Genomic DNA, 25,633 nt, shown 5'->3' on the forward strand with positions numbered 1-25,633 from the left:
CTCAACATTCAGAAAATGAAGATCATGGCATCCAGTCCCAGCACTTCATGGGAAATAGATGGGGAAACAGTGGAAACAGTGTCAGACTTTATTTTTGTGGGCTCCAAAATCACTGCAGATGGTGACTGCAGCCATGAAATTAAAAGACGCTTATTGCTTGGAAGGAAAGTTATGACCAACTTAGATAGCATATTCAAAAGCAGAGACATTACTTTGCCAACAAAGGTTCGTCTAGTCAAGGCTATGTTTTTTCCAGTGGTCATGTATGGATGTGAGAGTTGGACTGTGAAGAAGGCTGAGCGCTGAAGAACTGATGTGTTTGAACTGTGGTGTTGGAGAAGACTCTTGAGAGTCCCTTGGACTGCAAGGAGATCCAACCAGTCCATTTTGAAGGAGATCAGCCCTGGGATTTCTTTGGAAGGAATGATGCTAAAGCTGAAACTCCAGCACTTTGGCCACCTCATGCGAAGAGTTGACTCATTGGAAAAGACTCTGATGCTGGGAGGGATTAGGGGCAAGAGGAGAAGGGGACGACAGAGGATGAGATGGCTGGATGGCATCACCGACTTGATGGACGTGAGTCTGAGTGAACTCCAGGAGTTGGTGATGGACAGGGAGGCCTGGAGTGCTGCGATTCGTGGGGTGGCAAAGAGTCAGACACAACTGAGCAACTGATCTGATCTGATCTGATCTATAACAAAGCGTGATATTTACCTAAAATTTAAAGCACACAAAATAATGCTGTACAGTGTTTACAGATATATAAATATATTTGAAAGTATAAAAACACACATGCGTGTAAAACACCGAATTTATGACCGTGGTGATCATTACTCCTTGGGAGGAAGAAAAACAACATCAAAAAGAGCAACCGAGTGAGTCATGTTTAATCTATATTAAAATCTGAAGTCAGTGTGAAAGTCGCTCAGTCGTGTCTAACTCTTTGTGAACCCATGGACTATACAGTACACAGAATTCTCCAGACCAGAATACAGGAGCAGGTAGCTTTTCCCTTCTCCAGGAGATCTTCCCAACCCAGGGATTGAACCCAGGTCTCCCACATTACAGATGGAATCTTTACCAGCTGAGCCACAAGGGAAGCCCACTGGAGTGGGTAGCCTATCCCTTCTCTAGGGCATCTTCCCAACCCAGGGATTGAACCCAGGTCTTCCGCATTGCAGGCGGATTCTTTACCAGCTGAGCCACCAGGGAAGCCCGAAGTCAGTGCATCACAGTTTATGATTATACAAAGCTAACAAATAGGGTTGCTCTGAATAGGGTTGTTGTGTTATTCTCTACTCTTTGTATATTTGATATATTTCATGATGTAATAAAAAAGAAAAGAAAGGAGACAAAACAATTGTTATTGGCAGATGACAGGGCTGTTAGAGCTAATAAAAGAGCTCAGCTCAAACATCCCCAGATCAATAGGATTTCTGTTGATCTGCAATAATAACCTGAGTAAAGGTCTGATGGAAGAACAGCCACCCCATTTTTAGTAGCTATTTACTTGTAAATGGGCTTCCCACACGGTTCAGTGGGTAAAAATCCACCTGCAATGCAGGAGATGCAGGTTTGATTCCTAGATCGGGAAGATCCCCTGGAGGAGGCCATGGCAACCCACTCCAGTATCCTTCCTGGAGAATCCCATTGGACAGAGAAGCCTGGAGGGCTACAGTCCATGGGGCCACACAGAATTGGACATGACTGAAGCAATGGACTATGCACGCATGCACAGTTGTAAAATATTCAGGAAGAAGCTCTATAAGAACTATGCACAACCTAGATTAAATTTCTAAATTATGCTGGGGTATTTTAGTAGTGGGCTTCCCTGTTGGCTCTGTGGTAAAGAAGACATGGGTTTGATCCCTGGGTCAGGAAGATGCCTTGGAGAAGGAAATCGCAACACACCCAGTATTGCTGTGGGGGAAATGCCATGGACAGAGGAGCCTGGTGGGCTACAGTTCCTGGGGTTGCAAAAGAGTCAGACACGACTTAGCAACTAAACAACAACAATAATTTCAGCAACCCTGAAGCATGATGGACATTTTATCTCAATATTATGACTTTCTGATGTGCAATCAGAGGCTTACACAGGTCATAGAGGGTTCAGTTAGTCACTGACCCATCAAGGCTTGGAACCTAGATCCCCAAGTCTTGGCTACTTCCTCAGACCTGAAGCCAGAAGGTACGTTTAACACATTTCCCACCCTTGGCAGCTTCATGGGGCGTTATTGCCCTGAAACACACCCACTGCAGATGAAGAAAATTTTTACTGATGCCTCACTAAAAAGAGCTTTTAACTGTGTGGGTAGCATGTCACTATGATGCGTGAAATCAACCTTCTCTCTTCTAGATTGACTTTCTTTCTCTTTGCTCTCCCTGCTAAAAGTAATCTTCCTCATGTGTGGTAGCTAATAAAGTAAATAATTTTACCTAAAATTTTAATCAGCAAAGTGTGGCTAAAGTCAAATGAGGACTACTGGTAAGAGTGGGGACAATTCTAACGAATGTGAAGAATTTAACTTGTCAAAAGAGACTCGATTCCCACAGGTGAGGTGTTTTCTGGTTTGTGACCAGCAGATGGCAGCATAACTCAAGAAAAACAAACAAACCCACGTTCAATTCCTTAGTTTCAAAGGTTCCTAATCTTTTTTGAATTGTGGTGCTGGAGAAGACTCTTGAGAGTCCCTTGAACAACAAGGAAATCAAACCAGTCAATCCTTAAAGGAAATCAATCCTGAATATTCATTGGAAGGACTGATGCTGAAACTGAAGCTCCTTGGCCACCTGATGCAAAGAGCTGACTCACCGGAAAAGACCCTGATGCTGGGAAAGATTGAAGGTGGGAGGAGAACGGGATGGTAGAGGATGAGATGGTTAAATGGTCTCACGGACTCGATGGACATGAGTTTGAGCCAACTCCGAGAGATCGTGAAGGACAGAGAAGCCTGGTGTGCTGCAGTTCACAGGGTCACAAAGAGTCAGACACGACTTAGTGACTGAACAACAACATATGATATTATCTACGAAATAATCAGCCTTGTTATCATGGTCATCACCATCGCCATTATAGTAACACCACAATAGAGTGTCACTGAACAGAGGAAATTTCACAGATGAAGTCTCTTTTAATGAATTTGTCTCTGCATGGAATAACATCATATCAGAGGGACATCTAGCCATCTATAACATCCCTTACTTTTCAACACTTCCAAAGCATTCTAATAAAGAAGGGCAACATTTCTTCTTTTTTTTGGTGGTGTGGGGGGCGTCGCTGTGCTGGGTCTTCCTGCAAATCACAGGCTTTTTTTTTTTTTTCCTCTAGTGCTTAATTGCCTCAGGACGTGTGGGATCTTACTTCCTGGAGCAGGGATCAAACCTGAGTCCCCTGCATTGGAAGGAGGATTCTTAACTGCTGGATCACCAGGGAAGTCCCAAGAAGGGCAACATCTCTTCCTTGGTAATGCCAATGCAAGATCTCTGTGTTTACACTGAAGAGCCCTGACAGTGAGAAATCCCAGCGGGGATCACCATCCACCACCAACCATCAGCCTGGGAACTGCCATCCTTGGAGTGGCCACTCTCAGCAGATTCCAGTGACCCAAGTGTCCCCAGCGAAGGCATGTGCACACGTGGGCGTGTAAACGTGTAGATGTTTGTGACTGAGCCTCGGCATTTTAAAACATCATCTGAAAATCTGAATTCCATGTCTACTGATAGTCACGCCTAACTTTCCTTCCTCAAAGGCCTTATATTTATAGAAATAACATTCCTCTTTTCAAGTCACACTTTCTTTCTCATTCTAAATAACAGAGAACATTTGCTAAGGTCTGGCCAGTAACATACGGACTAGACGGCCCAAGGCCCCCGCCTTGGACTTCATCCAGACTCGTACCTCTTTCCCACAGCAGCTAAGAGTCAATGGGCACAGCCACTTGGACACATAGCTGGGTGCGGGCTGGAAAAGTAGAACTGGCATTGGAGGAGAGAATCCCTGGCGAAAATTCTTGCACAGGTGCATGAATGAGGGGCAGCATCTATCACTGACACTGAATTGCCTGGGCTGTGGGGTTTCTGGTGTAGCCCTCCCCTGACCCAGTGAGCTTGCTAAGGATAATTCAAGACGGCTAACAGCAGAGGTGGAGATGTTCAGCTTAGCAGATCACGTGGCTTGGAGGGAACTTTGTGCTGTCCTGACCCATCTGGGGCCATTGGAGGCAACCTCAAGGAGGCATTCTTAAAGCCCAGCGGTCTGGACTATCCATCTCAGTGTTCCAGGAGTAGAAAGAGGAGGGGTCAAACAGACTGAAGACAAGGTCTGTCTGCAAGCTTGCTGTTGTGTCCAACTCTTTGCAACCCTATGGACTATGTAGCCTGCCAGGCTCCTCTGTCTATGGGATTCTCCAGGCAAGAATACTGGAGTGGGTTGCCACTTCCTTCTCCAGGGGATCTTCCCGACCCAGGGATCACCCGTCTCTCCTGTGTCTCCTGCACTGCAGATGGATTCTTTACCACTGAGCCACCAGGGAAGCCCTGAAGAGGATATGGGCAAGACTTTTTTAACACTGCTCTAATTTTTTTTTCCCCAAAGGACAACAACACTCTTGATGGCAAAGGGCCATGCTGATAGACACTTGGAGGTAGGATCTTCCTGACCCAGGGATCAGACCCACATCTCCTGCATTCCAGGAGGATTCTTTACCCACTGAGCCGTCGGGGAAGCCAATAATAGGTGAAAGAATATCATAAAATAGAGTTATATTAGCCTTGGGCTTGCTGCTGAAGAAGCATCCAGAATCAAAGAAAAAGCTCACCAGTCAGGCTGTGAGTTGGTGCTGGACCTCTGGGCCCTCCCTCCCGGCAGGCATCATTGAGGGGCTCTCTGTGCATCACCAATAAACGTGTGAGGTCTCAGACAAGACAGCCTGGTTGACCCTCCTTGATCAATCAACCCTAGCCAGGATGATGGGGGACCGCACAGTATAGACAGGGCCACCAGGGGGCACTGTCGAGTCTCTGGCAGCCTAGGCAAAGTGTGATATTCTATCAGTCTCAGAGCTCAATCCCCACCATATTGAATTCTTATCTGGCCAATGCCTCCCTCCCCAAGACAGTACCCACACACACTCCTCTCGATCTAAGCAAAGTCCATGGTCCTGCACTTACTTGTCATTCACAAGTTTCCCGTGTTGGTGAATCTGATTTTCCATTGTGAAGTTGATTGTGACACCGTACACGTGCTCGTCGTGAAACACCTTCATTTTGGACTTGTACGCTTCATCTTGAAAATACCGGATCATGTCAGGGAACCAAACTGTCAGTCCATAGTAACTGTAATGGAGAAGAAAGAATATTGGAGCAGCAACACCATCAGAGTCTGCATTTCTGATATGAGGTAAATCAAGCCCATTTTAAATAAGTCCATATGGTTCATTAGAAAATACAACCTTATATAAGTAGACCTAATGGAAAAAAGTCACAATAGTCTCTACAGATGCCAAAAAGGCACTTGATAAAAAAACAACATGCATTCTTGATTAAAACACCAATAGATTAGAAATTCATGTGTGCTTCCTCAGCATGTAAAAATACATATAGTGCTGGTGGTTTAGTTGCTAAGTTGTATCTGACTCTTGCAACTCCATGGACTTAGCCCACCAGGCTCCTCTGTCCTGGGATTGCCCAGGCAAGAATACTGGAGTGGATTGCCATACCCTCCTCCAGGGGATCTTCCTGACCCAGGGATCAAACCCAGGTCTCCAGCCTTGCAGGCAGATTCTTTACTGACTGAGCCACCAGGGAAGCCCAAAATATATATAAATATATCTCAACTCAAAAGGAAGGATCTTCTGATGGGGAGAACACTGTGGTCACTCCCACTAACATAAGAAATAAAACCAGGATACCCATATCCTCACTACTATTTAACACTATGTTGTAGTGTTAGCTAACTCAGTTAATTAAGTTAGTCTTAACTAACTCAGCTACATAAGGAAAAAACATAGGAATATAAAATTACAAAGCAAGCAGTAAAACTATATTTGCAGATGGCATTTTATACCTAAAATCTCAAGATCACCAACTCTAAAAGATGGCCATGAAACACAAAAATCATGCTCCATCCCACTCATAACCCGAAAAGTGAAAATTAAAACCACACTGTGTTATCATTCTCGCCCACCAGACTCAAAACGAAGTTTGCAAAAACTCTGCTGGTGAGGCTGCAGGTAAGCAGGTGCTCTTATGCATTGCTGGGAAGAGGATGGCATTTTGCAGTACCATCTTCAGGTGAATTGGTCAGTGCCTACAACAATTACTGATGGATTTATCGCCTTTTGACTCCATAATTCTATTTCTAGGAATCTATTCCACTGATTAACTTGTCCAATACAAAGGAGCCCACAAAGAGTGACTCACTGTGGCACTGTTTGCAACAACAAATGTCTGAAAACTTCCTAACAATCTGGGAACAGGGTCCTGGTTGAATAAAGTGTAGAGTTGTACTGTGGAGAGCTATGCACACATTCTATGCTACTGTAAAAAAAGAATGTAAATCTCTATCTAGCAGTATGAGAGAGCTCCAGAATATATTGTTGAATGCAAAAAGGAAATGCAAAACTGCTTTCTTGCATTTCCTTCTCATAAGAAAACAATAAAGAAATTTGTAAACATACATACATTTGCTTAAATTTACAAAAAGAAATACTAGAATGATGAATAGAAAAATAAAAGATAATTACATAGAGGACGCAGAAGAGAGTAAATAGAGGGGGAAGGAAGCGAGACCAGATCTCTCTGAGGTTCCAACACTGGAAAGCCATTACCTACTTGACAAAATTAAATTAGACATAAGGAAATCTCTTAAAACTTTCAGTGAATTGGATCCAAGGGTCTACCATTTTAGCTTCTGAAATGTTCTGTGTTCTCGTCTAGCTTAGATGGGACAGGTGGACGTGAGCAGTCTGCTTCTACATTTATCTGTTTGGTAAAGAGACTGTTTGGGCTCCATCAATATCTATTGGAAGACACTTGGTTAGATGTTGGAAAAGGCAGGTCTTCACACATTCCTCCCATAATCCAAGAGGTCATTAAAGCCAACTGAATTCCCTGGGTTGAGGGGAATGAGTCTTTGGCCATGGGCGGTGGTGAACAAAATAACTTCATAGATGAAAGTTTAAAATCTCACCAAAAGATTTTAGTTGATAATAGCAATTTATTGAGCACTTACTGATGTGCCAGAAACAACTGCACTTTATCCATACAATGAAACAGCCTCTTAACACTATAAATGGGCCCCAAAACTGGCACGGAAAGAAGGGTCATGTTATCTGGAGGTGAATAAAATGACTAGGGTGAGAGACTACTATTTAAGAGAGGAGCCAGCTAATCATCGATCACATTATATTTCATTTACTTTATTGCTGTGGATATTATTGCAAAGGTTCTCTGTTTTCTGTATTTAATATTCACAAGGACACAGACAGCTGCTGACCCAACATTCATTCCCTGCTTCTTCCTTGGGAACAGAAAGTTGATTTTGTTTGGGTGTCAGTGCTCAGGAAAGCTAACAGTATAATCAGCTGAGAGGCAAATCTTGATTAGTCTGAAGTCATCGGGAAATCACATCCCGATCACCAGTGGCTAGTTTAGCCCTAAAGCATGTGACACACGCATTTGGCTAATATAATGTCGGGGTGGGGAGAGTCTGCTGGCAGCTTCTGAGAAAGGTTTGAAGTGAAAGTGTTAGTCGCTCAGTCATGTCGGACTCTTTATGACCCCATGGACTGTAGCCTGCCAGCCTACTCTCTCCATGGGATTCTCCAGGCAAGAATACCGGAGTGGGTTGCCATTTCCTTCTCCAGGGGACCTTCCCGACCTGGGGATCGAACCCCAGGTCTCTTGCATTGCAGACAAATTCTTTAACATATGAGCCAAAAGAGAAGATGAGAAAGGTTTCCTTGATGTTAAAAAGTGGAGCTCAGGGACTTCCCTGTTGGTCTAGTGGCTAAGACTCCACATCCTCCCAAGGCAGGGGTCCAGGTCAGGTAACTAGATACCACACATCATAACTAAGACTTTCCAAGCCTCATCTAAAATAATAATAATAATAATAATAATCCCCCATGCAGCAACTAAAGATTCTGCATGCTATAATGAAGATCAAAGATTCCACATGCAGTAACCAAGACCCAGCAGAACCAAGTAAAAAGAAAATTATTTTTAAAAAGTCAATCTCAGAGAAAGGCAGCCTCTTCCTTGTTGGGACACTTTTCCATGTCCGAGAATGCCAAGAGCAGTTGCAGACATCTTGCTGGCAGATGAGAACTAGCCTGAGGCTGAATCCCCACCTGGAGGCTGCCTCTCCATGGAATTCTTATTACAAAGGATCAGAAATTTCCTTGTTGTAGAAGCCACTAGAGTGGGTTGCCTGTCATAGCCAAAAGCATCCAATCTGACACAGACTCTATATGAGTTAGAACCAATGGTAACCCTCAATGTACAGATGAGGCATGGGAAGCACAAGAAAATTAATGAACTTTTTGTTCAGTTGCTAAGTTGGGTCTGACTCTTTGCAGCCCCATGGACTGCAGCACACCAGGCCTCCCTGTCCATCACCAACTCCCGGAGCTTGCTCAAACTCGTGTCCATCGAGTCGGTAATGCCATCCAACCATCTCGTCCTCTGTCATCCCCTTCTCCTCCTGCCTTCAATCTTCCCCAGCATCAGGGTCTTTTCCAATGAGTCAGCTCTTCGCATCAGGTGGCCAAAGTGTTGGAGCTTCAGCATCTGTCCTTCTAATGAATATTCAGGGTTGATTTCCTTTAGGACTGACTGGTTTGATCTCCCTGCTGTCCAAGGGATTCTCAAGAGTCTTCTCCAGCACTACACTGTCTACGTTTGTCATAGCTTTTTATTAATTAATGAACTTAAGGAAGACAGAACTTACCTTAAAGCCATGGTAAACCAGACCACGGCCAGAATCAGCGTGTTCATCCTGTAGGGCCCCATCACACAGTACAGAGCATTTTCCCAGACCTATAACCCACAGCAGAGATGGGTGGTTAGAGGCAGAAACTTGTGACTTGGAAGAACTCCTTTTTAAGATTCTCTACTAAATTGCCTAGGAACCCATGGAGAGAACAGGCAGCAATGTCTTCCAGAGGCAGCAATTCTGCTCAAGGAACAAGAAACCCTCTTCTGTTCTTATTAGCTGGTGTCATGCTCTAACAGTCCTGCAGCATCCACGAACACAATGATGCATGTGACCAAAAGCACAGTGAGTGGGGATGTCAGGGTGCTGAATAGCCTTGAGCTCTTCTCCCCGCCAATGGGAATGGATGCTATTTCAAACACTGAACCACCCTCCACCAAGAAGGTTATCCAGGCTCAGCTGACTCTGGCCGTTGACTACCTGAGTGTTTGACAGTTGGCTTGTCTCACAGGACCACTTCTCTGGAGAAATGGCCTTGCCCTTCATAAATATTTTCTCAGAGATCACTTAAAGGGGTCCTTTCTTTCACTCCGTCCCTCCTTCCTACAGTTTATTTAAAGAGAAAGTGCCATTGGAGTGGCATATCAGCAAGAATTTTCACCTGGTCTAAGACTCCCAGCACTGTGGGACAAAAATTGATCCTGAAATGTCTCCCAAATATGGATTGAATTTTGGGCCAACAGGAGGAACTGATAAGTGGATTGCTGCCTGTCATACTGGTAAACAGAGGATGTCACCTTCATCAGTGACTTCAGCCATCACCAGAAGGCGAGCTGGTGAACCCTGAGGGAACTCAGAAGGGAAAACAATACCTGCCTTTTAGCAGCCACCAGACTGCAGCCTCTCCCCATGGTGAGCCCTGAGGAAACTCAGGATATGAAAACACAGGAAGGACATTCCCCAGATAGCTGAGGTGCATATAAAAGGAATAATTTCAGTGAGCCCAGACTTTTGCATCTTCCCAGGCATGGAAAAACACTAAATTCTTTAACGTGACATATCTAGTTTCCTTTCATTAACAATAAACTTTTGATGGTCAGACTACCTGCCCTTTGTTGCAAAACTCCTATATATCTGGCTTCCACCATCCTCGCCTCCTTGGATAGTTCTCTCAGAGTTACTTGAGCTGCTACCTCCTGGGCTTGGAGTCCTAAAAATTCCCACTGAATAAAACATAACTCTCAGACCAAAAGAAGAAGAAGAAGGTGCTAGAAAAAACGATGCTTTCTCAGACTAGACATTGTGTCTACATTCAAAATCTCTGCCTTTGGAAAGAAGAGCAAAGAAAAGAAACTAAGGATTAGACACTTTGTGGTTCAGAGCTCACAGAAGTTGGAGGTCGGTGTGGGCTAGGACCCAGCTGTTGCTTCCTGCCCATCACTGTGCCCTGGGTTGACAGGCGTGTTCAGAATCGCTATTCCTCATCCACTGTCATTACAACTCACCACAGAGCCTCCCTCTCACCCACCCCAGGTCTCCAAACATACCTGCTTGAAAGTGGTCTTGAATCTGACCAACCAGCGTTGATACCAAGTTCCTGTTGAACTCTGGATCTCAATGAACTCATCCATTTGCTTGGGAGTTTTAATGTTGGAAACCTGTGAAGCAAAGACGGGCTAGAGAATCTCGACCTTACTTTGACTTTTCCATTTTTAGTTGACTGTAACTGACTTTAGTAACTTCCTTAGGGCTAGAGGAGCTTTTGGTGACCCTCTAGTTCAGTAATTCTTAACCAAAATTATACACAGCATCTCTTAGTGATCTTTCTCAGGTAGATATGTCCCACTGCAGACAAATGATTCAGAGTTTTTTTCACTCAGTTATGGCTTTGGGAAATACACTGAGGTCCTGTCTATATATTACTTGCCCATAATAGAGTTGACTGCACCTTAAAATTCACAAGTCTATCCTTAATGGGCATTAACATCAGAGAAGTCTAGAGCCTGCATAGACAACTGTGTGTGTGTGTGTGTGTGTGTGTGTGTGTGTGTGTGTGTGTGTGTGTTAGGAGAGAAAGCTTGCTCTGGAAGACTTTTTTAATTATTTTTTTTTTTTTGGCTGTGCTGGGTCTTTGTTGCTGCACGGGCTTTCTCTAGCTGTGGCAGGTCGGGGCTACTCCCTGGTTGCGGTCTGTGGGTCTCTCATTGTGGTGGCTTCTATTGTTGTGGAGCACAGACTCTAGAGCATGAGGCTTCGGTAGTTGCAGCTTTTGGACTCTAAAGCGCAGGCTCAATAGTATGGCACATGGCCTTAGCTGCTCCACAATATGTGGGATCTTCTTGGATCGGGGATCAAACCCATGTCTCCTGCATTGGCAGGTGGATTCTTTGCCACTGAGCCACCAGGGAAGCCCTATGTAAGACATTTTTTAAACACAGCAGAATAAAAGACATTAAGTCCTCCTTCTGCACAGCAAAAGAAATCACCAACAAAATGAAAAGACAACCTACTGAATGGGAGAAAATATTTGAAAATCATAAATTTGACAAGGGACTAATATTCAAAATATATCAAGAACCCATGCAACTCCCAGCAAAAAAAAAAAAAATCCAATTTGAAAATGGACAGAGGATCTGAATAGACAGTTCTCCAAAGAAGACATAGAGATGGCCAATAGGCAGGTGAAAAAAATGCTAAGCATCACTAATCATCAGGGAAATGCAAACTAAAACCACACTGAGATATCACCTCATACCTGCTAAAATAGTTATTACCAAAAAGACAAAAAATAACATGTGTCCATTAAGATGTGGGGAAAAGGATACCCTTCTGCATTGTTGGTGGGGATGTAAACTGCTGAGGCTACTATGCGAAATAGTATGGAGGTTCCCTCCAAAATTAAAAATAGAACGACCATATGATCTATGAATTCCACTTCTGGATGTTTATCTGAAGGAAATGGAAACACTAAATCAAAAAGATATCAGTACTCCCATCTTCACTGCAGTATTATTATAAAGGTGAAGATATGGAAACAACCCAAGTGGCCATTGATAAGTGAAAGGATAAAGATGTGATACACACACACACAGGAATACTAACCAACCATAAAATAGGAAATCTTGCCATTTGCAACAACGTGGGTGGGCCTTGAGGACATCATGGCAAGTGAAATAAATCAGATGGAGAAAGACAAGTACTGCATGATCCCACTTATATTTGGGGAATCAACCAAACCAAACAAAAACAGAAAACCAAGCTCATAGATACAAGAACAGATCGGTGGTTTCCAGAGGGGAGGGGTGTGGGAGGGTTGGACAAAACAGGAGAAAGGGATCGAAAGGTACAAACTTGCAGCTATAAAATAAGTCCTGGGATGTAATGTAGAGCATGGTGAAAACAGTTCAGTTCAGTCGCTCAGTCGTGTCCGACTCTGCGACCCCAGGGACTGCAGCACGCCAGGCCTCCCTGTCCATCACCAACTCCTGGAGTTTATTCAAACTCATGTCCATTAAGTCAGTGATGCCATCCAACCATCTCATCCTCTGTTGCCCCCTTCTCCTCCCCATCTCAATCTTTCCCAGCATCAGGGTCTTTTCCAATGAGTCAGTTCTTTGCATCAGGTGGCCAAAGTATAGGAGTTTTAGCTTCAGCATCAGTCCTTCCAATGAATGCTGCTGCTGCTGCTAAGTCGCTTCAGTCGTGTCTGACTCTGTGCGACCCCACAGACAGCAGCCCACCAGGCTCCCCCGTCCCTGGGATTCTCCAGGCAAGAACACTGGAATGGGTTGCCATTTCCTTCTCCAATGCATGAAAGTGAAAAGTGAAAGTGAAGTCGCTCAGTCGTATCTGACTCTGAGCGACCCCATGGACTGCAGCCTACCAGGCTCCACCGTCCATGGGATTTTCCAGGCAAGCGTACTGGAATGGGGTGCCATCGCCTTCTCCAGTGAATATTCAGGACTGATTTCCTTTAGGATGGACTGGTTTGATAATAGTTAATAATACTCTATATTCATTACTTGAAAGTTGCTAAGAAAGTAAATCTTGAGTCCTCAACACAAGAAAAAACATTTTGTAACTGTGTGGTGACAGATGGTAAGGAGACTTATTGTGGTGATCATTTTGCAATGTATACAAATATCGAATCATTATACAGAACTCCTGAAACTAATACAATGTTACATGCCAATTATACCTCAATTTTTTTTTAAAGGGCCTTCTCTGGTGGCTCAGATGGTAAAGCGTGCCTACAATGTGGGAGGCCTGGGTTCCATCCCTGGATCAGGAAGATGGAGAAGAAAATGGCAACCCACTCCAGTCCTCTTGTCTGGAAAATCCCATGGACACAGGAACCTGCTAGGCTACATGCATGGGGTCACAAAAGTCGGACACGACTGAGCAACTTTTTACTTCACTTTTAAAAAAGAGACATTAGGTCTTCCTTGCTACCCCTGGTTTTCCTGTTGGAAATCAGAGATAGGGAATGGGAATAAGGCTGTGTGTAACAGGGAAGAACAGAATCTGACTTCATGTTGGATATGTTTCTTTAACCTTTGCTTTCTGTGGCTTTTGTTTCTAAAAGGATGCTGTCTACAGCTGTAAGCTTTCCCTGCCTGGGGAACTCTGCCCCTCTACGCGCATACTAAGTTGCTTCAGTCACGTCCAACTCTTTGTGACCCTATGGACTGTAGCTGACCAGGCTCCTCTGTCCATGGAATTCTCCAGACAAGAATACCGGAGTGGTTGCCAGGGGATCTTCATGACCTAGGGATGAAAACTTCGCCTCTTTCACCTCCTGCATTGGTAGGTGGATTCTTCACCAAGAGCCAGCTGGAAAGCCCACCCCTCTACTGACTTTAAACTAAAGTGTCTTTGTTCAGCTCACAGGGAAACACGCCAACCCTGCCCACCTGTGAATGGCTGCAGGGAAGAAGAAATGAACACATCCCCTCCCCAAGGCTGGCCAAGCCAGGAGATATTTTGCAAGATTTATGGTCTTTTTACTTTACTTCCTCATCTCCTCCCTGTCTCTATTCTATAAAAGAAACTAGCACCCAGAACCCTATAAGATGGTAGTCCACCACCTTCTTGGACACCCAACTTTCCAAATAAAGTCTCTCTTCCTTGTCTCAACACCTCCTCTCCCAATTTATCGGCCTGTTGTGTGGTGAACAGACCAAGCTTTGACTCAGCAACACAAGTACCCTGGAAAAGTGTCCATTTGTCCAATGTCAGCAGGTAGCTCCAAGGAGCAGTCCTGACTCATTAAGACAGTGATTTTCAGTTTAATCAGTGTTTAAGACAACCACTGAATTCTGTGACTAACAATCACGTTAAGGAGATTTCTGACCATACAGACTCTTAGCCAAGTTATCAAGGTCTGTGCTCGCAGACCAAATCAGAAGAAAATGGAAGAGCCTACTCAAAAAATTCAAAAACAGTTTCTAGCACCTCTTCCAACAAATCTTTCTTCTGGGGAGAAAAGGCTTTAGTCATAAGAGCATCTCCCATTCTTACTTCAACCAAGGGACTAAGGATGTAAAGAGACAAAGGAAGAGAGAGAGAAGTGAGGCTTAATATTACACAGGAAAATACAGTCACTGAAATAGAAACAAGTGGTTCTTTAGTTCCCCAGCACCAAGCCCCGGATGGCGCGGCTTCATTTTTCTAAAGCTTGAACACAGTGGTTCTTAACTCTTGCCTGGGCTGGATACCCCTTTGAGAACCTAGTAAAAACACAGGTGCTCTTCCTAAAACTGCAGGTATATAAGCACAGCAGAGCCTCCTGAGCTGGCCCTGCCACTCCCGGGTGTGTGGCCTTTGCAATCACACTACTGCCTGGTCCAGACAGGGACACAGGAGAGGGAACCCAGATGGCCCGCATCATGGGACTCTTGGCTAGAGCTGATCTTCCTGTTATTAGATAACCCAGGAGGGCCAAGAACACAGCTGAAGCCAAAAGGGGCTGAGTGGAAGAGTTAAAAAAGTATCAGTTGCTCAGTCATGTCTGACTCTTTGTGACCCCATGGACTGTAATCACCAGACTCCTCTGTCCCTGGAATTCTCCAGGCAAGACTACTTAAGTGGGTTGCCGTTCCCTTCTCTAGGGGATCTTCCCCATGCAGGGACTGAACCCAGGTCTCCTGCATTGCAGGTGGATTCTTTACCATCTGAGCCACCAGGGGAAAGCTGACCCCAAATCAGGAAACACGTTACGATTCACATTCAGTGGGACCTCCCTGGCGGTCCGGTAGTTAATACTCCATGCTTCTACTGCAGTGGGTTCTGTTGGATTCCATCCCTGGTCGAGGAACTAAGATCCCACATGCCTTGTGGTACTATCAAAAAAATGCAAATTTTGTCTTTGCTTTCCTCTTGGGGAAAATAACACCCTATTCCTTAGGGATCTGGGAGTGGATGTGTTGACAGCTGCAAGCACAATTACTCTAATTTACAATTAACTAGGATGTTTGGCTTTGCTTTGGTCTAAACTATAATATGATCTGTGTTTGCCCCAGCCCTGCAGAACACCAGTTCTCAAGGGAATATTTCAACACCTCTCCTTCGCAAAGGTATCCTAGGGACACCTGCCAGGGGGACATTTCAGAAGCTTGTGAGGCAGCAAACAGGGCTGGAGACAGAGGTAAAGCCAGGGCCCTGTAGGGGAGGAATAAGTTCTCCTCTACTGTCCTAGACTCCCTGACTGGGTCTGGAAGCTAAACTGGCAAAGACAGATTTAACAGGAGTAAGGACTTCCCTGGTGGTTCAGTGGCTAAGACTCTGTGCTCACAATGCAGGGGGCCTGGATTCAATCCCCAGTCATGGATCTAAATTCCTCACCTAAAAGATTCAGAGTGCTGCAACTGAGACAACACAACTGATAAAGATTAACAGAAGTAAAGCACCCACATTTTACTAAATTTTTACGTATCTGTGGGAGCCTTCACAAGAGAATGAAGTCCCAAAGAAGTGACCAGTGCAGGAAGCTTTTATACTGTGTGTGTGTGTGTGTGTGTGTGTGTGTGTGTGTGTGTGTTACTTGCTCAGTCATGTCCAACTCTTTGTGACCCTATGGACAATAAGCCACTAGGCTCCTCTGTCCATGGAATTCTCCAGGCAAGAATACTGGAGTGGGTTGCCATTCTCTTCTCCAGGAGATCTTCCTGACTCAGGGATGGAACCCAGGTCTCCTGCATTGCAGGCGGATTCTTTACTATCTGAGCCACCAGGGAAGCCTTAGAAACAATAAATTTGTGAAGAACAGACAAAACAAAGGGATTTGGGTGAATAATGGTGAAGAAGTAATTAGGATGATAAGGGTTTGTTTAACAGGGTTTGTTTACATAGCCTTCTTAGTCTGAGGAAGAACAGCCATAGCTCTTGAGAACAACGTCTTCTTTCCTCCTGGTTCAGGGAAAGCATCTTACACGTGGGAGATTTATGGCCTGTTTCAGGGAAGAAGGGGGAGCAAGGGGAGGTCAGAGTAACCTTTCTGCTTCTGCTGTTCTCTCCAGCTCCTTCAGCTTATGAGATACAATACGCTGAGGTGCCATAATCTGGGGCTGTTATATCCTGAACCCCATCAGCTCAAAGGCACTGAGCAGGGCCACACCCAGGGCTTCCCATGGGCACTGAATCCAGCCTGCCCGACACTCTTCCTCAAGGCCACTGAGTACATTCACTGTGATACATCCACAGAGCGGAGCACACAGGAGCAGAGCAGGCAACCCCAGCCAGTGGGGCTGAGTATTCACTTCCGACTCCAGCCACAGCCCAGCGGTCTGAGGTTAGTAACACTTTCCAGTCATTTGTTTTTTCCTTTTTTCCCTGCCCCATCCAGTTATCCATTTCTACATAATTAATATGATCATCAAGTCAGCATGATACCATGCAGGACCCTGTGGGGCTCCTGGGCATAAGGCCTTTCTGTGTCCCCCATTTCTTTGGTTACAGGAAAGAGCCTTCATTCAGCCTCCATGAGCTTCCCTGACTTCCAATGGGCAGTTCCAAGCAGTCGTTAATTAGGGCAGGGATGAGAGATCAGGGAGAAACAATAGTACGGCCTTGGAGCAAGGTCCTGTTTCCACATCAGTGGATACACGTAATGTCTTTGAGCTGTTTTACAGATCCTGAAATCTCCTCCAGGTAAGAGAAGTTAACTATTAATGATGATATGCTGCCCACAGCATGTAGACCCCAGACTAGTTGGACCTGAAGGTTGATGATGCTGACCAACCCATCACCCATCAGAAGAACGTCCATGAGCTGATCACACCCTCTTTGAGCAATTACTATGAAACTTCTTACTATCTTCCCCAAGTTGGGACACACATTTCTGAGGGCATTGGCATGCTGTGGCCCCCCTTTCCTGACAAAGCAATAAAGCTATTCATTTCTACTTCACCCAAAACTGTCTCTGAGATTCAATTCGGCACCTGTGTACAGAGAGGCTGAGCTTTTGGCATCAGTTACGGAAATACTGAGTCCATAACCTTTCTAATTCCCTTTTCCTGTGGAGGGGTGAAAACTACTAAAAACGGAGTTTATGCCCAAGGACTTGGTGACTGGCATGCATGTTGGAGAAAGACAAAATTCCAGGTCTCAGAGCCCTCTGCTCACTGATTCCCGCCTGAGCTTTCTTCTGGGGCATGCACACCCTTCCTGAAGTGAGGAATTCTGGTCCTGAAGTAAGGGCTCAGTTTCACCTTTGGAATTTGGAGTTTTGATTGATTTTCAGGCCAAGAAAGATCTCATTTCTTAAAGTAAGCTGTTTATGTTAGAATGGGTTGTTAAAAGAGAAAGTCAGACCACTTGTCTAAAAAGGGGTCCCAGGCAGGCAACCTTGTGGTTGGTTTATTTTCTTTATTTAATTTTTATTGGAGAATAGTTTATTTATAATGTTGTATTAGTTTCTACTATAAAACAAAATGAATCAGTCACGTGCATGCAAAGTCCCTTCAGTCATGTCTGACGCTGCAACCCTATGGACTGTAGCCCACCAGGCTCCTCTGCCCATGGGATTCTCTGGGCAAGAATACTAGAGTGGTTTCCCATGCCCTCCACCAGGGGATCTTCCCGACCCAGGGATCAAACCCAAGCCTTCTGCAGCTCCAGCACTGCAGGCGGATTCTTCACCACTAGCACCTCCTGGGAAGCCACACATACACATATATCCCCCCTTTTTTGGACTTCCTTCCCATTCAAGTCTCCACAGTGCATTAGGTAGCTGTCCCTGTGCTCTACAGCAGGTGTTCATTAGTTATCTATTTTATACAAAGTGTCAATCTTTGGTTAGTTTAGAAGTGATGCTTCCAGAGGCAACCTGGGGAAAACCACCCTGTGTAAGGTCCTGCGTGGGATAAGCAGGGCAAGACAGAGGTGGAAGGTCAGGGAGATTCATAGTTACAGGGACAGATGTACAAATGAAGTGGACGGTGATCTACGCAAAGACTCCTCTCAGGAGGGTTCAGGGCTATTGTGGGACAGATACCGCATGCTAATAAACTGCTTCACATGTGGGAAAATCCTTGGGAAATGGGCTCAAACTCAAAAGACATAAGCTTCTTTGCATGAGTAAAGGAGAAAGATGTGTTTTATTCCACAGAGAGGACAGGGGAGGGGAGGGGACTAAAGAAGGAGAAAAGACGACGGGGGTGGGGAGAAGGAAGGAGGAGACCCTGTACTCTGAGAGGTCGATCCTCTGTGACCCTTCAGTCCATGAAGTCGCACAGAGTTGGGCACAACTGAATGATTAACACATACACATGTATAGGAAAATTTTAAGCTAAATGTTATACTGTAAAACTCCTACAGGAAAGCACAGGCAGAACACTCTCTGACATAAATCACAGCAAGATCCTCTATGACCCACCTCCCAGAGTAATGGAAATAAAAGCAAAAATAAACAGGGCCTAATTAAACTTAAAAGCTTTTGCACAATGAAGGAAACTATAATCAAGGTGAAAAGGTAGCGTTCAGAATGGGAGAAAATAATAGCATATGAAACAACTGATAAAGAATTAACCTCCAAAATATACTAGCAGCTCATGCAGCTCCATACCAGAAAAATAAACAACCCAATCAAAAAATGGGCCAAAGAACTACAGACATTTCTCCAAAGAAGACATACAGATGGTTAATAAACACATGAAAAGATGCTCAACATCACTCATTATCAGAGAAATGCAAATCAAAACCACGATGAGATACCACCTCATGCTGGTCAGAATGGCTGCCATCAAAAAGTCTACAAACAATAAATGCTGGAGAGGGTGTGGAGAAAAGGGAACCGTCTTACAGTGTTGGTGGGAATGCAAACTGGTACAGGCCTATAGAGAACAGTATGGAGATTCCTTAAAAAACTGGAGACAGAACTGCCATATGACCCAGCAATCCCACTGCTGGGCATACACACTGAAGAAACCAGAATTGAAAGAGACACATGTACCCCAAAGTTCATTGCAGCACCATTTACAATAGCCAAGACATGGAAGCAACCTAGATGTCCATCAGCAGACAAATAGATAAGAAAGTTGTGGTACATATACACAATGGAGTATTACTCAGCTATAAAAAAGAATGTATTTGAGTCAGTTCTGATGAGGCGGATGAAATCGGAGCCTATTATACAGAGTGAAGTAAATCAGAAAGAAAAACACCAATACAGTATGTTAATGCATGGAATTTAGAAAGATGGTAACAATGACCCTATATGCAAGACAGGGAAAGGGTCACAGATGTAAAGAACAGACTTTTGGACTCTGTGGGAGAAAGCAAGGGTGGGATGATTTGAGAGAATAGCATTGAAACATGTGTATGTGAAATAGATGACCAGTCCAAGTTCAATGCATGAAACAGAGCCCTCAAAGCCAGTACACTGGGACAACCCAGAGGGATGGGGTGGGGAGGGAGGTGGGAGGGGGGTTCAGGATGGGGGACACATGTACACCCATGACGGATTCATGTCCGTGTATGGCAAAACCACCACAATACTGTACTTAGCCTCCAATTAAAATAAGTATTTTTTTTTAAAAAGGATGATTCTGAATACTATTAGACACATGTAGAATGTCTATGAGTGCTCTTAAATAATATATATTTATATGTAAATATGGGTACATCTGGCTATCTCTGTATGAATACAGCTAGTTTTTTCCTTTGCTATTTTTGAGTAATTAGTGGTACCAAGAAGGAGTCCATCAAAATACAAAAAATAATTATGATGCAGTAATATGATGCAGAATATCAGGGGTTTTTTTTCCTTTTTGACAAATTTTCCATGATGTGCTTATGCAGTAAAATTATTTTTTAGCAAACCAAAACAGTAAAGAGGAGAGGCCCCCTCCGGCTGGCACAGGTGACCACGCACTCACCGTGAACACCTTCTCTGGGGCCCCCTTGGCCCTCATGTTGGTGTCGTGCACGTGCTTGAGAATCATCCAGGCTTCGTCGTGTTTGCCCATCTGGTAAAACCAAAAAGAGAGACATGAACAATCCTTTGCTAATTAGAGGTGGAAAACCCAACAGAGACAACAGGGTGCTGATGCCCGCGTCTTAGGCCACTGGCCATGGATGCGTTACAATCTGCGGCTTGTGAAAAACCAACACAAGCTTCTATTGCAGTCCATCCTGGGAGGCTAATCAGGCTGTGCCTTCAAGGTGTAAATACTGGGTATTATTATTGTCATAGGCTGTGAGTAACTACTTGTAGTTTTAAGGTTGAATAGACTGCAGGTGGGAGCCATGATCCTCTCTGGACGATTAAAGCCAAGACCCAACACATAACAGGTTCAATTGTGTCCCCCACGCCACTTCGATATGTTAAAGTTCTAGACCTCAGTGCCCCCAGAAGGTGACTTTATTTGGAAGTAGGGTTGCTGCAGATGTAATTAAGATGAGGTCATACTGGGGTAGGATGGGCCCCTAATCCAACATGATTGGTGCCCTTATAAGAAGTAGCCCAGGTGAAGACCTAGAGGCACTCAGAGAGAATACTTTGTGGTGACAAAGACAGATTGGAGTGAAAGAGCTGCAAGCCAAGGACCACCACAAATGTAAGCAACCCACCCAGAAGCTGGAGGAGGCAAAGTGAAGGTTGCCCTATGGCAGTGGCCCCCAACCATTTTGGCACCAGGCACCTGCGTCATGGAAAACAATTTCTACATGGACCAGGATGCAGAGGATGGTTTTGGGAGGATTCAAGTGCACTTCATTTATTACGCACTTTATTTCTATGATCACTACATCAGCTCCACCTCGGATCATCAGGCACTAGGTTCCAGAGGTTGGGGCCCTCTGCCCAAGGACTTCTGAGGGAGTGTGGCCCTGCAAACACCTTTTGGCACTTTTAGCCAACACATCTGGGAGACAACAAATTTCTGTAACTCTGAGACACTCAGTTTGTGTTCCTTTGTTACAGCAGTCCTAGAGAGCTAATACACATCAAAGCTTCTGAAATAAGCTTGGATTAAAAAAAAAAAACAAAAACTTTTTGCTGCATCTGCCCCTCACCAATGGGATGAAAGAAAACATTCAACAAGAAAGTCTGCAGAAAGTTAGAAGGAAGCTTGTGAGTGGACTCTGAGAACTCAGGCTGTAAGAGCCTTGGAGTCCTATCGCCCCTCCACCAGCCCGACCCGTCTGACCACTGCAAGCAGGAGAGCCTCCCCCCCCCACCACCACCATCCAGCTGGAAACCTCACAGGACTGTGGGAGCAGCCTTCTGGAGGAGAGAGGAACTGCAGAGGCAAGAGTCCTGCAGGGCTGGGGAGCAGAGAAAGATCGACAACCCAGTTCACTGCTGTAACATGGAAAAAACTCCATGCAGCTTTTTGTTTTGGGCACTTTTTGTTTTGTTTTCTGCCTCACAGCACGTGGATGTTAGTTCCCTGCCCAGGGATTGAACCAGTGCCTCCTGCAGTGGCAGCACATTGGGGAGGACCACTGGACTGCCAGGGAAGTCCTGCTCATGCAGCTCCGAAGGTCAACAGGACCTCTGGGGAGCATGGGTACCAGAAGCATCTTCAAGAGGGTGCCCTCCAGCTCCACCCAGACTCAGGAAGCAGTGCCGCTGATCTGCACTCTGTGAGCTCGGCTCCCTCCAGCTCTGGCAGTCCTTGCACCCTGGGCAGGCCACCATCATGACGGGTTTAATGACAGGCCAGGTCAAAGCCGACCTGGGACCAAGGGGCTAGGAGAGCAGGCCTCACACGGGGTGGGGCACTGACTCACCTCCAGCAGAAACCTCGGGCTCTCTGGCAGGAACTTCAGGGCCACCATGGACACGGTGCAGGGCAGAGCGCAGACGATGACAAACACTCTCCAGCTGTGGAAGTGGTAGTTGCTGCCCATGCTGAAGCCCCAGCCTGTGAAGAAGCAGACAGACACACAGCACTAGTTACAACAGCCAGGACATGGAGGCAGTGCAATGTCTGTAGACGAATGAATGCATAAAGATGTACTATCTGTTCATAGTGGAACACTACTCAGCCGTAAAAAGGGACGAAGCTGGGTCATTTGTATTGATATTGATGGGCCTAGAGTCCATCATACCAAGTGAAGTAAGTCAGAAAAGAGAAAAGCAGATATCATATATTAATGCCTATTTGTGCAATCTAGAAATATGGTACAAATGAGCCTGTTCACAGGGCTGAAAGAGACACAGACACAGAAGACAGACATGTGGCACAGAGGGGAAGGGGAGGGTGGATGAACTGGGAGAGGAGCACTGACATATATACGCTCAGTTCAGTTCAGTTGCTCAGTCGTGGCCAACTCTCTGCAACCCCATGGACCACAGCACCTGTCCTCCCTGTCCATCAACAACTCCCAGAATTCACCTAAACTCATGTCCATCGAGTCGGTGATGCCATCCAACCGTCTCATCCTCTGTCATCCCCTTCTCCTCTTGCCTTCAATCTTTCCCAGAATTGGGCTCTTTTCAAATGAGTCAGCTCTTCCCATCAGGTGGCCAAATTATCAGAATTTCAGCTTCAATATCAGTCCTTCCAATGAACATTCAGGTCTGATTTCCTTTAGAATGGACTGGTTGCATCTCCTTGCAGTCCAAGGGACTCTCAAGAGTCTTCTCCAACACCACAGTTCAAAAGCATCAATTCTTTGGCGCTCAGCTTTCTTCATAGTCCAACTCTCACATCCATACATGACCACTAGAAAAACCATAGCCTTGACTAGACGGACCTTTGTTGGCAAAGTAATGTCTCTGCTTTTTAATATGCTGTCTATGTTGGTCATAGCTATGACATAATATGACATAACTATGACAACATAATATGCTATCTATCTATGTTGGTCATAACTTTCCTTCCAAGGAGTAAGCGTCTTTTAGTTTCATGGCTGCAGTCACCATCTGCAGAAATAGATAACTAGTGGGAAGCTTCTGTATAGCACAGGGAGCTCAGCTCAGTGCCCTGTGATGACCTAGAGGGGTGGGATGGGGTGGTGGTGGGAGGGAGGCTCAAGAAGGAGGGGACATGTGTATACGTACGGCTGATTCACTTCATTGCACAGCAGAAACTAACACAACATTGTAAAGCAACTCTACTCCAATTGAAAATCAAGCAGTCAGAGTGTCTCTGACACTTGGTCTTAGAGCGACCTTCAAGAAAGTGAAAGTGTTAGTCCCTTGGTCCTGTCTGACTCTTTGCAACCCTATGGACTGTAGCCTGCCAGGCTCCTCTGTCCGTGGGATTCTCCAGGTAAGAATACTGAGGTGGGTTGCCATGCCCCTCTCCAGGGTATCCTCCCAACCCAGGGATCAAACCTGCATCTCCTGCATTGCATGCAGATTCTTCACCATCTGAGCCATCAAGGAAGACAAAGGAAAGCCAGAGCAGGGCCTTATGTGACCTAGGGTTTTGATGGGGGATTACTCTCACCCACGTCAAAGAGCAATGCCAGCTCTGGGTGATTCCAAAGCACGGGGCTTAGGACAACAGTTTGAAAACCACTGTCAGTCATAACGCTAATTTTTTTTTTTTAAGAAACTGAGCTTCTATATTCAAATGAATTCATAATCATTGAAACAGAGAGGTGACTAGTTCCAACTCAGCTTTCATTATATTCAACGTATTCCTAAAACTCATTTTTGGAAATTGCCTTTAGAATCTACAAAACGTTATTTCAAACATCTTTATAAGTAGCAAATTTCCCTCTTTCAGGGAACAATGACACAGTGGAAAGTGCCTGGATTTCTGCAGTCACATAGGTCAGAGTTCAAATCCTGGCTTTCTCACATCCTTATTGTTATGTTGGTGAGTTTTCACAGCTGTAGAATGCAGCTAATGTTACCTCCACAGAGTCACTGTGTGTGAAAACTCCCCAGCAATCAATAATAACTCACCTGCTTTGAGGGTAGCTTTGATTTGTTTAGAAATAGTTACATGACATTTAGTGCCAAAGATGGTGAGTAAAACGGGTGAATATCAGCAAAGATCAGCAAAAGAACTGTTTTCTTTTTCTTTCATGCCATTCAAAACAACCTCTGAAGACAGTTCCAACAGCATTTCTGGTTTTGGTCTTGTTTTTAAGGCTCTTTTTTTTTTTTATGGGTTTTATGGGGACCATTCTTAAAGTCTTTATTGAACTTGTTACAACATTTCTTCTGTTGTTTGTGCTGTGCTTAGTCACTCTGTTGTGTCCAACTCTGCGACCCCGTGAACTTAGCCTGCCAGGTTCTTCTGTCCATGGGATTCCCCAAGCAAGAATCCACTGCAGTGGATTGCCATGTGCTCCTCCAGGGGATCTTCCCAACCCAGGGATCAAACCCAGGGCTCCCCCATTGCAGGCGGATTCTTTACCATTTGAGCCACCAGGGAAGCCCATGAATACTGCAGGGAGAAGGCTATTCCTTCTCCAGGGGACCTTCCCAACCCAGGAATCAAATTGGGGTCTCATGCACTGTCCGTGGATTCTTTATCAGAATTTTGTTGTTTATGTTTTGGATTTTTTGGCCTCAAGGCATGTGGGATCTTCGCTACCCAACCAAGAATTAAACCTGCACCCCGTGTATTGGAAGGCAGTCTTAACCACTAGACGGCCGGGGAAGTCCCCCAACTAGCATTTCTTAAAAAGACCTAACTTTATAAATAAATATAGTGATTTCTAAAGTTCAAAGGGTAAACATTATTCTGCTGTAAAATCTCTATTCCATTTACTTGAAAAATACACTAAATGGCTAACTCCAGAGGTGGGAGGTTTATGTCCTTAAGTCTATTACTTACCATTGCAGTTCAATTTGTTGTACTTGCCAGGGACTCCTAACTAATATCTCTTGTTTCTGCAGATATTTCTAACTCTATTTTCAGAGTGAAGGACTGGCCAGAGAGAATCCCAGGTGGAAAAACACGGGACTGTGGCCACTTTTACACAATGGCCACAGAACATAATACACAGAATACATCCAGCCTTCTCAATCAGAATCAAACCTCTTTATGCACTGCCCATCCTCCTTCCCATATCACTGGGGTTTGCTTGTTTATTTTAATTTTAATTAAAAAGCCTTTCCTTTCTCCTGGGAGTGACAACTGGAAGAGGAAGACAAAACCATAGAAAGATTTACACATTCTCAGCTCATGTTCAAAAACCATTCTGGCGTAATTAGAAATAACCACATAGCCATCCAACTCAGGTGGGTAACAAGAGAAGAACAGAAACAGGTATGTTTAGAGAGTACTC

General features: G+C 44.8%; 1 protein-coding gene across 3 annotated transcripts in view; it reads right to left on the reverse strand.

Moving 5' to 3' along the window:
- Nucleotides 1-25,633, reverse strand: part of SV2B (synaptic vesicle glycoprotein 2B) — a 247,360-nt gene that overhangs the window by 30,912 nt on the left and 190,815 nt on the right. For all 3 annotated transcript variants that reach the window (XM_027521346.1, XM_027521347.1, XM_027521348.1), the window contains exons 5-9: nucleotides 22,169-22,302; nucleotides 20,311-20,400; nucleotides 10,483-10,593; nucleotides 8,951-9,039; nucleotides 5,170-5,334 (exon numbers count right to left, since the gene is read on the reverse strand). In XM_027521346.1, the coding sequence (XP_027377147.1) occupies nucleotides 5,170-5,334; nucleotides 8,951-9,039; nucleotides 10,483-10,593; nucleotides 20,311-20,400; nucleotides 22,169-22,302 (589 nt within the window). The remainder of the gene's footprint in view (nucleotides 1-5,169; nucleotides 5,335-8,950; nucleotides 9,040-10,482; nucleotides 10,594-20,310; nucleotides 20,401-22,168; nucleotides 22,303-25,633) is intronic.

Source organism: Bos indicus x Bos taurus, chromosome 21 (assembly GCF_003369695.1).
Source record: "Bos indicus x Bos taurus breed Angus x Brahman F1 hybrid chromosome 21, Bos_hybrid_MaternalHap_v2.0, whole genome shotgun sequence".
NCBI lineage: Eukaryota > Metazoa > Chordata > Mammalia > Artiodactyla > Bovidae > Bos > Bos indicus x Bos taurus.